The sequence below is a fragment of the Somniosus microcephalus genome, unplaced genomic scaffold, assembly GCF_052327205.1.
Source record: "Somniosus microcephalus isolate GS21.2 unplaced genomic scaffold, FLI_Smic_1.0 scaffold1004, whole genome shotgun sequence".
In the NCBI taxonomy this organism is placed as follows: Eukaryota; Metazoa; Chordata; class Chondrichthyes; order Squaliformes; family Somniosidae; genus Somniosus; species Somniosus microcephalus.
Genome location: NW_028226191.1, coordinates 47,359 through 57,500, shown reverse-complemented (window position 1 = coordinate 57,500; position 10,142 = coordinate 47,359). Strand labels below are relative to the sequence as shown.

The following is a 10,142-nucleotide window of genomic DNA, read 5'->3' as shown; positions in this document are numbered from 1 at the left end:
GTGTGTGTCTGTGCCTGTGTGAGTGTGTGTGAGTGTGTGAGTGTGTTACCCTGCTCCTCACATCTCCCACTGACACCGGCCTGGGAATGATCACTAAGTCAACATGCGATCATAGGTAAGCAGTAATTCACTGTGACATCACCCATTATTCACCAGTCCTTTATTTCAGCTGATTGTTTCACTCTCTGGCCTGTTCACCCCTCCCACTGTCAGTAGAGTGATGGGGGCGGGGGGAAGGTGGAGGGGGATTAGGGGGAGGGCCTGTTCACCCCTCCCGCTGTCAGTAGAGTGATGGGGGTGTGGGGAAGGTGGAGGGGGATTAGGGGGAGGGCCTGTTCACCCCTCCCGCTGTCAGTAGAGTGATGGGGCGGGAGGAAGGTGGAGGGGGATTAGGGGGAGGGCCTGTTCACCCCTCCCGCTGTCAGTAGAGTGATGGGGTGGGGGGAAGGTGGAGGGGGATTAGGGGGAGGGACGGGTGAAGGGGGCCAGTGGAGATTGGGGGATTGGGCATTCTCCTCGAGGGCAATCCGCAATGGTCCTCAGTACTGAGCAAATACCTCAGACTGCTCCTTCCCCCCCCACTGCCTCCGACCCCTCTCTGCCGGCCCTGTTTCTGGCTGGGTCACAGCTCCACAGACCTCTGGTGCCTGGTCCCAGTTGGCAGATCAACCATGGGGGGCCCAGGAGTATTGGGTGGATCGTGAACGGGGAATCCTGGGCCGATTCCATTCCCCTCCCTCCACTCCCACCCTGCTGTCTCCAGCCCAGGATTCACCAAGGCTCAGTCACCGAGCTCACTGTGGCCACCCTAGGTGAGAGCAGCTAATTGAGCAGAGTTTCTGGGCAGTGTGTTCATGCACTGAGTGTCAGTGTGACACAGGCAGAGTAAGCTAGACAGGAGAGGCCTGAGCTCCATGGGGAGCAGGCAGAGTCCAGACCCAGATCGCGGAGGCTTCATGAGTCAGAACATCGTCCTCAACACCAGGAGCTGAGACAAGAAAACCTTACAGCAAGTCACATAGCCAAAGATTTCTACAGTCAGTAATCGGAGCGACACTTGTCATTCACCAAACCACGAGTAACAGCAAACTCTATAGAATCAGAGAATGATACAGCACAGAGGGAGAGCATTCAGCCCATCATGCTGGTGCTAGCCCTTATATGTTATGGGGTTTAGTCTTGGGGGGAAATTAATTCTTCACTTTGATGCTGAGTTTCCAAAAGGAGCTTTTCTGCTTTTTGAAATATCCCAACAGATGATTGTAAAGAAATATTGAGGCCCTCATGGACGTGGCTCGCAGGGTCCGAGTTAGAGCAGGGTGGGTGATGAAGAGTCGAGGAGGGCGTCATGCAGCGGGTAGAGGGCGGCACTCTGCAAAGGCAGGAGACCAGCCACCTGGATCAGGGGTCCCGGCATCAGCATTATACCGGGGCTGGACGGGGCCTGGCTCAGGACAGGCAGCAGACTGGACTCCTCTTCATCGGAGCTGAGCAGGAAAGTCGACACATTGCTCAGAATGCCTGGAGACGCCTCCGAATGAAAACCTGCGCCAGCGTCTGTGAGAATCATTTCAGTATGTTCTCTAAGAAAAGAAGGAAGAGAGACATCAAGGAAAAACTCTGAGATTGTTGAATAATTCATAACAGCATACACATTGGGGCTTGTCAATGCCTCACATTCTGACAGTGTGCCTCAACTTTATACCCAGTGCACATACAGCAGGAGGCAGTTACAATCCTGGGTATTACCAAGGAGTGCAGTGTGTGTCTCAGTGTCAGCTCCTGTACGGCCCGTGTGTGTCTCAGTGTCAGCTCCTGTATGACCCGTGTGTGTCTCAGTGTCAGCTCCTGTACGGCCCGTGTGTGTCTCAGTGTCAGCCCCTGTACGGCCCGTGTGTGTCTCAGTGTCAGCTCCTGTACGGCCCGTGTGTGTCTCAGTGTCAGCTCCTGTACGACCCGTGTGTGTCTCAGTGTCAGCTCCTGTACGGCCCGTGTGTATCTCAGTGTCAGCTCCTGTACGGCCCGTGTGTGTCTCAGTGTCAGCTCCTGTACGGCCCGTGTGTGTCTCAGTGTCAGCTCCTGTACGACCCGTGTGTGTCTCAGTGTCAGCTCCTGTACGGCCCGTGTGTGTCTCAGTGTCAGCTCCTGTACGGCCCGTGTGTGTCTCAGTGTCAGCTCCTGTATGGCCCGTGTGTGTCTCAGTGCCACCTCCTGTATGACCTGTGTGTGTCTCAGTGTCAGCTCCTGTATGGCCCATGTGTGTCTCAGTGTCAGCTCCATTACGACCCGTGTGTGTCTCAGTGTCGGCTCCTGTACGGTCTGTGTGTGCCTCAGTGAAAGCTCCTGTATGGCCCGTGTGTGTGTCTCAGTGTCAGCTCCTGTACGGCCCGTGTGTGTCTCAGTGTCAGCTCCTGTACGGCCCGTGTGTGTCTCAGTGTCAGCTCCTGTACGGCCCGAGTGTGTGTCTCAGTGTCAGCTCCTGTACGACCCGTGTGTCTCAGTGTCAGCTCCTGTATGACCCGTGAGTGTCTCAGTGTCAGCTCCTGTACGGCCCGTGTGTGTCTCAGTGTCAGCTCCTGTACGGCCCGTGTGTTCCTCAGTGTCAGCTCCTGTATGACCCGTGTGTGTCTCAGTGTCAGCTCCTGCACAGCCCGTGTGTGTCTCAGTGTCAGCTCCTGCATAGCCCATGTGTGTCTCAGTGTCAGCTCCTGTACAGCCCGTGTGTGTCTCAGTGTCAGCTCCTGTACGACCCATGTGTGTCTCAGTGTCAGCTCCTGTAAGACCCATGTGTGTCTCAGTGTCAGCTCATGTACGGCCCGTGTGTGTCTCAGCGACAGCTCCTGTACGACCCATGTGTGTCTCAGTGTCAGCTCCTGTACGGCCCGTGTGTGTCTCAGTGTCAGCTCCTGTACGAGCCGTGTGTGTCTCAGTGTCAGCTCCTGTATGACCCGCATGTGTTTCAGTGTCAGCTCCTGTACGGTCAGTGTGTGTGTCTCAGTGTCGGCTCCTGTACGGCCCGTGTGTGTCTCAGTGTCAGCTCCTGTACGGCCCGTGTGTGTCTCAGTGTCAGCTCCTTTATGGCCCATGTGCGTCTCAGTGTCAGCTCCTGTACGACCCGTGTATGTCTCAGTGTCAGCTCCATTACGACCCATGTATGTCTCAGTGTCAGCTCCTGTACGGCCCGTGTGTGTCTCAGTGTCAGCTCCTGTATGACCCGTGTGTGTCTCAGTGTCAGCTCCTGTACGGCCCGTGTGTGTCTCAGTGACAGCTCCTGTACGACCCATGTGTGTCTCAGTGTCAGCTCCTGTACGGCCCGTGTTTGTCTCAGTGTCAGCTCCTGTACGGCCCGTGTGTGTCTCAGTGACAGCTCCTGTACGACCCATGTGTGTCTCAGTGTCAGCTCCTGTACGGCCCGTGTGTGTTTCAGTGTCAGCTCCTGTACGACCCGTGTGTGTCTCAGTGTCAGCTCCTGTACGGCCCATGTGTGTCTCAGTGTCGGCTCCTGTACGGCCCGTGTGTGTCTCAGTGTCAGCTCCTGTAGAGCCCGTGTGTGTCTCAGTGTCAGCTCCTGTACGGTCCGTGTGTGTGTCAGTGTCAGCTCCTGTAGAGCCCGTGTGTGTCTCAGTGTCAGCTCCTGTAGAGCACGTGTGTGTCTCAGTGTCGGCTCCTGTACGACCCGTGTGTGTCTCAGTGTCAGCTCCTGTACGACCCGTGTGTGTCTCAGTGTCGGCTCCTGTACGGCCCGTGTGTGTCTCAGTGTCAGCTCCTGTACGGCCTGTGTGTGTGTCTCAGTGTCAGCTCCTGTACGGCCTGTGTTTGTGTCTCAGTGTCAGCTCCTGTACGGCCCGTGTGTGTCTCAGTGTAAGCTCCTGTACGGCCCGTGTGTGTCTCAGTGTCAGCTCCTGTACGACCCGTGTGTGTCTCAGTGTCAGCTCCTGTACGACCCGTGTGTGTCTCAGTGTCGGCTCCTGTACGGCCCGTGTGTGTCTCAGTGTCAGCTCCTGTACGGCCTGTGTGTGCCTCAGTGACAGCTCTTGTGCGGCCTGTGTTTGTGTCTCAGTGTCAGCTCCTGTACGGCCCGTGTGTGTCTCAGTGTAAGCTCCTGTACGGCCCGTGTGTGTCTCAGTGCCAGCTCCTGTACGACCCATGTGTGTCTCAGTGTCAGCTCCTGTACAGCCCGTCTGTGTCTCAGTGTCAGCTCCTGTACGACCCGTGTGTGTCTCAGTGTCAGCTCCTGTACGGCCCGTGTGTGTCTCAGAGTCAGCTCCTGTACAGCCCGTGTGTGTCTCAGTGTCAGCTCCTGTACGGCCCGTGTGTGTCTCAGAGTCAGCTCCTGTACAGCCCGTGTGTGTCTCAGTGTCAGCTCCTGTATGGCCCGTGTGTATCTCAGTGTCAGCTCCTGTATGGCCCGTGTGTGTGTCTCAGTGTCAGCTCCTGTACGGCCCGTGTGTGTCTCAGTGTCAGCTCCTGTATGGATCGTGTGTGTCTCAGTGTCAGCTCCTGTACGGCCCGTGTGTGTCTCAGTGTCAGCTCCTGTATGGCCCGTGTGCGTTGCACTGTCAGCTCCTGTATGACCCGTGTGTCTCTCAGTGTCAGCTCCTGTACGGCCCGTGTATGTGTCTCAGTGTCAGCTCCTGTACGACCCGTGTGTGTCTCAGTGTCAGCTCCTGTACGGCCCGTGTGTGTCTCAGTGTCAGCTCCTGTACAGTCCGTGTGTGTCTCAGTGTCAGCTCCTGTATGGCCCGTGTGTGTCTCAGTGTCAGCTCCTGTACGACCCGTGTGTGTTGTAGTGTCAGCTACTGTACGGCCCGTGTGTGTCTCAGTGTCAGCTCCTTTACGGTCCGTGTGTGTTGCAGTGTCAGCTCCTGTATGACCCGTGTGTGACTCAGTGTCAGCTCCTGTATGACCAGTGTGTGTTTCAGTGTCAGCTCCTGTACGACCCGTGTGTGTCTCAGTGTCGGCTCCTGTACGGTCTGTGTGTGCCTCAGTGAAAGCTCCTGTATGGCCCGTGTGTGTGTCTCAGTGTCAGCTCCTGTACGGCCCGTGTGTGTCTCAGTGTCAGCTCCTGTACGGCCCGTGTGTGTCTCAGTGTCAGCTCCTGTACGGCCCGAGTGTGTGTCTCAGTGTCAGCTCCTGTACGACCCGTGTGTCTCAGTGTCAGCTCCTGTATGACCCGTGAGTGTCTCAGTGTCAGCTCCTGTACGGCCCGTGTGTGTCTCAGTGTCAGCTCCTGTACGGCCCGTGTGTTCCTCAGTGTCAGCTCCTGTATGACCCGTGTGTGTCTCAGTGTCAGCTCCTGCACAGCCCGTGTGTGTCTCAGTGTCAGCTCCTGCACAGCCCATGTGTGTCTCAGTGTCAGCTCCTGTACAGCCCGTGTGTGTCTCAGTGTCAGCTCCTGTACGACCCATGTGTGTCTCAGTGTCAGCTCCTGTAAGACCCATGTGTGTCTCAGTGTCAGCTCATGTACGGCCCGTGTGTGTCTCAGTGACAGCTCCTGTACGACCCATGTGTGTCTCAGTGTCAGCTCCTGTACGGCCCGTGTGTGTCTCAGTGTCAGCTCCTGTACGACCCGTGTGTGTCTCAGTGTCAGCTCCTGTATGACCCGCATGTGTTTCAGTGTCAGCTCCTGTACGGTCAGTGTGTGTGTCTCAGTGTCGGCTCCTGTACGGCCCGTGTGTGTCTCAGTGTCAGCTCCTGTACGGCCCGTGTGTGTCTCAGTGTCAGCTCCTTTACGGCCCATGTGCGTCTCAGTGTCAGCTCCTGTACGACCCGTGTATGTCTCAGTGTCAGCTCCATTACGACCCATGTATGTCTCAGTGTCAGCTCCTGTACGGCCCGTGTGTGTCTCAGTGTCAGCTCCTGTATGACCCGTGTGTGTCTCAGTGTCAGCTCCTGTACGGCCCGTGTGTGTCTCAGTGACAGCTCCTGTACGACCCATGTGTGTCTCAGTGTCAGCTCCTGTACGGCCCGTGTTTGTCTCAGTGTCAGCTCCTGTACGGCCCGTGTGTGTCTCAGTGACAGCTCCTGTACGACCCATGTGTGTCTCAGTGTCAGCTCCTGTACGGCCCGTGTGTGTTTCAGTGTCAGCTCCTGTACGACCCGTGTGTGTCTCAGTGTCAGCTCCTGTACGGCCCATGTGTGTCTCAGTGTCGGCTCCTGTACGGCCCGTGTGTGTCTCAGTGTCAGCTCCTGTAGAGCCCGTGTGTGTCTCAGTGTCAGCGCCTGTACGGTCCGTGTGTGTGTCAGTGTCAGCTCCTGTAGAGCCCGTGTGTGTCTCAGTGTCAGCTCCTGTAGAGCACGTGTGTGTCTCAGTGTCGGCTCCTGTACGACCCGTGTGTGTCTCAGTGTCAGCTCCTGTACGACCCGTGTGTGTCTCAGTGTCGGCTCCTGTACGGCCCGTGTGTGTCTCAGTGTCAGCTCCTGTACGGCCTGTGTGTGTGTCTCAGTGTCAGCTCCTGTACGGCCTGTGTTTGTGTCTCAGTGTCAGCTCCTGTACGGCCCGTGTGTGTCTCAGTGTAAGCTCCTGTACGGCCCGTGTGCGTTGCACTGTCAGCTCCTGTATGACCCGTGTGTCTCTCAGTGTCAGCTCCTGTACGGCCCGTGTATGTGTCTCAGTGTCAGCTCCTGTACGACCCGTGTGTGTCTCAGTGTCAGCTCCTGTACGGCCCGTGTGTGTCTCAGTGTCAGCTCCTGTACAGTCCGTGTGTGTCTCAGTGTCAGCTCCTGTATGGCCCGTGTGTGTCTCAGTGTCAGCTCCTGTACGACCCGTGTGTGTTGTAGTGTCAGCTACTGTACGGCCCGTGTGTGTCTCAGTGTCAGCTCCTTTACGGTCCGTGTGTGTTGCAGTGTCAGCTCCTGTATGACCCGTGTGTGACTCAGTGTCAGCTCCTGTATGACCAGTGTGTGTTTCAGTGTCAGCTCCTGTACGACCCGTGTGTGTCTCAGTGTCGGCTCCTGTACGGTCTGTGTGTGCCTCAGTGAAAGCTCCTGTATGGCCCGTGTGTGTGTCTCAGTGTCAGCTCCTGTACGGCCCGTGTGTGTCTCAGTGTCAGCTCCTGTACGGCCCGTGTGTGTCTCAGTGTCAGCTCCTGTACGGCCCGAGTGTGTGTCTCAGTGTCAGCTCCTGTACGACCCGTGTGTCTCAGTGTCAGCTCCTGTATGACCCGTGAGTGTCTCAGTGTCAGCTCCTGTACGGCCCGTGTGTGTCTCAGTGTCAGCTCCTGTACGGCCCGTGTGTTCCTCAGTGTCAGCTCCTGTATGACCCGTGTGTGTCTCAGTGTCAGCTCCTGCACAGCCCGTGTGTGTCTCAGTGTCAGCTCCTGCACAGCCCATGTGTGTCTCAGTGTCAGCTCCTGTACAGCCCGTGTGTGTCTCAGTGTCAGCTCCTGTACGACCCATGTGTGTCTCAGTGTCAGCTCCTGTAAGACCCATGTGTGTCTCAGTGTCAGCTCATGTACGGCCCGTGTGTGTCTCAGTGACAGCTCCTGTACGACCCATGTGTGTCTCAGTGTCAGCTCCTGTACGGCCCGTGTGTGTCTCAGTGTCAGCTCCTGTACGACCCGTGTGTGTCTCAGTGTCAGCTCCTGTATGACCCGCATGTGTTTCAGTGTCAGCTCCTGTACGGTCAGTGTGTGTGTCTCAGTGTCGGCTCCTGTACGGCCCGTGTGTGTCTCAGTGTCAGCTCCTGTACGGCCCGTGTGTGTCTCAGTGTCAGCTCCTTTACGGCCCATGTGCGTCTCAGTGTCAGCTCCTGTACGACCCGTGTATGTCTCAGTGTCAGCTCCATTACGACCCATGTATGTCTCAGTGTCAGCTCCTGTACGGCCCGTGTGTGTCTCAGTGTCAGCTCCTGTATGACCCGTGTGTGTCTCAGTGTCAGCTCCTGTACGGCCCGTGTGTGTCTCAGTGACAGCTCCTGTACGACCCATGTGTGTCTCAGTGTCAGCTCCTGTACGGCCCGTGTTTGTCTCAGTGTCAGCTCCTGTACGGCCCGTGTGTGTCTCAGTGACAGCTCCTGTACGACCCATGTGTGTCTCAGTGTCAGCTCCTGTACGGCCCGTGTGTGTTTCAGTGTCAGCTCCTGTACGACCCGTGTGTGTCTCAGTGTCAGCTCCTGTACGGCCCATGTGTGTCTCAGTGTCGGCTCCTGTACGGCCCGTGTGTGTCTCAGTGTCAGCTCCTGTAGAGCCCGTGTGTGTCTCAGTGTCAGCTCCTGTACGGTCCGTGTGTGTGTCAGTGTCAGCTCCTGTAGAGCCCGTGTGTGTCTCAGTGTCAGCTCCTGTAGAGCACGTGTGTGTCTCAGTGTCGGCTCCTGTACGACCCGTGTGTGTCTCAGTGTCAGCTCCTGTACGACCCGTGTGTGTCTCAGTGTCGGCTCCTGTACGGCCCGTGTGTGTCTCAGTGTCAGCTCCTGTACGGCCTGTGTGTGTGTCTCAGTGTCAGCTCCTGTACGGCCTGTGTTTGTGTCTCAGTGTCAGCTCCTGTACGGCCCGTGTGTGTCTCAGTGTAAGCTCCTGTACGGCCCGTGTGTGTCTCAGTGTCAGCTCCTGTACGACCCGTGTGTGTCTCAGTGTCAGCTCCTGTACGACCCGTGTGTGTCTCAGTGTCGGCTCCTGTACGGCCCATGTGTGTCTCAGTGTCAGCTCCTGTACGGCCTGTGTGTGCCTCAGTGACAGCTCTTGTGCGGCCTGTGTTTGTGTCTCAGTGTCAGCTCCTGTACGGCCTGTGTGTGTCTCAGTGTAAGCTCCTGTACGGCCCGTGTGTGTCTCAGTGTCAGCTCCTGTACGACCCATGTGTGTCTCAGTGTCAGCTCCTGTACAGCCCGTCTGTGTCTCAGTGTCAGCTCCTGTACGACCCGTGTGTGTCTCAGTGTCAGCTCCTGTACGGCCCGTGTGTGTCTCAGAGTCAGCTCCTGTACAGCCCGTGTGTGTCTCAGTGTCAGCTCCTGTACGGCCCGTGTGTGTCTCAGAGTCAGCTCCTGTACAGCCCGTGTGTGTCTCAGTGTCAGCTCCTGTACGGCCCGTGTGTATCTCAGTGTCAGCTCCTGTACGGCCCGTGTGTGTCTCAGTGTCAGCTCCTGTATGGATCGTGTGTGTCTCAGTGACAGCTCCTGTACGGCCCGTGTGTGTCTCAGTGTCAGCTCCTGTACGGCCCGTGTGCGTTGCACTGTCAGCTCCTGTATGACCCGTGTGTCTCTCAGTGTCAGCTCCTGTATGGCCCGTGTATGTGTCTCAGTGTCAGCTCCTGTACGACCCGTGTGTGTCTCAGTGTCAGCTCCTGTACGGCCCGTGTGTGTCTCAGTGTCAGCTCCTGTACAGCCCGTGTGTGTCTCAGTGTCAGCTCCTGTATGGCCCGTGTGTGTCTCAGTGTCAGCTCCTGTATGACCCGTGTGTGTTGTAGTGTCAGCTACTGTACGGCCCGTGTGTGTCTCAGTGTCAGCTCCTTTACGGTCCGTGTGTGTTGCAGTGTCAGCTCCTGTATGACCCGTGTGTGACTCAGTGTCAGCTCCTGTATGACCAGTGTGTGTTTCAGTGTCAGCTCCTGTACGACCCGTGTGTGTCTCAGTGTCAGCTCCTGTACGGCCCGTGTGTATCTCAGTGTCAGCTCCTGTACGGCCCGTGTGTGTCTCAGTGTCAGCTCCTGTACGGCCCATGTGTGTCTCAGTGTCAGCTCCATTACGACCCGTGTGTGTCTCAGTGTCGGCTCCTGTACGGTCTGTGTGTGTCTTAGTGAAAGCTCCTGTATGGCCCGTGTGAGTGTCTCAGTGTCAGCTCCTGTACGGCCCGTGTGTGTGTCTCAGTGTCAGCTCCTGTATGACCTGTGTGTGTCTCAGTGTCAGCTCCTGTATGACCCGTGAGTGTCTCAGTGTCAGCTCCTGTACGGCCCGTGTGTGCCTCAGTGTCAGCTCCTGTATGACCCGTGTGTGTCCCAGTGTCCGCTCCTGTACGGCCCGTGTGTGTCTCAGTGTCAGCTCCTGTACGGCCCGAGTGTGTGTCTCAGTGTCAGCTCCTGCACAGCCCGTGTGTGTCTCAGTGTCAGCTCCTGCACAGCCCGTGTGTGTCTCAGTGTCAGCTCCTGCACAGCCCGTGTGTGTCTCAGTGTCAGCTCCTGTACGGCCCGTGTGTGTCTCAGTGTCAGCTCCT

General features: G+C 57.0%; 1 protein-coding gene across 1 annotated transcript in view; it reads right to left on the bottom strand.

The window, feature by feature from the left end:
- Window positions 1-145: 145 nt before the first annotated feature.
- Window positions 146-10,142, bottom strand: part of LOC147080910 (homeobox protein six1b-like) — a 53,150-nt gene continuing 43,153 nt past the window's right edge. The window contains exon 2 of the mRNA XM_085981031.1: window positions 146-1,583. Coding sequence (XP_085837157.1) covers window positions 1,310-1,583 — 274 coding nt within the window. The 3' untranslated portion in view covers window positions 146-1,309. The remainder of the gene's footprint in view (window positions 1,584-10,142) is intronic.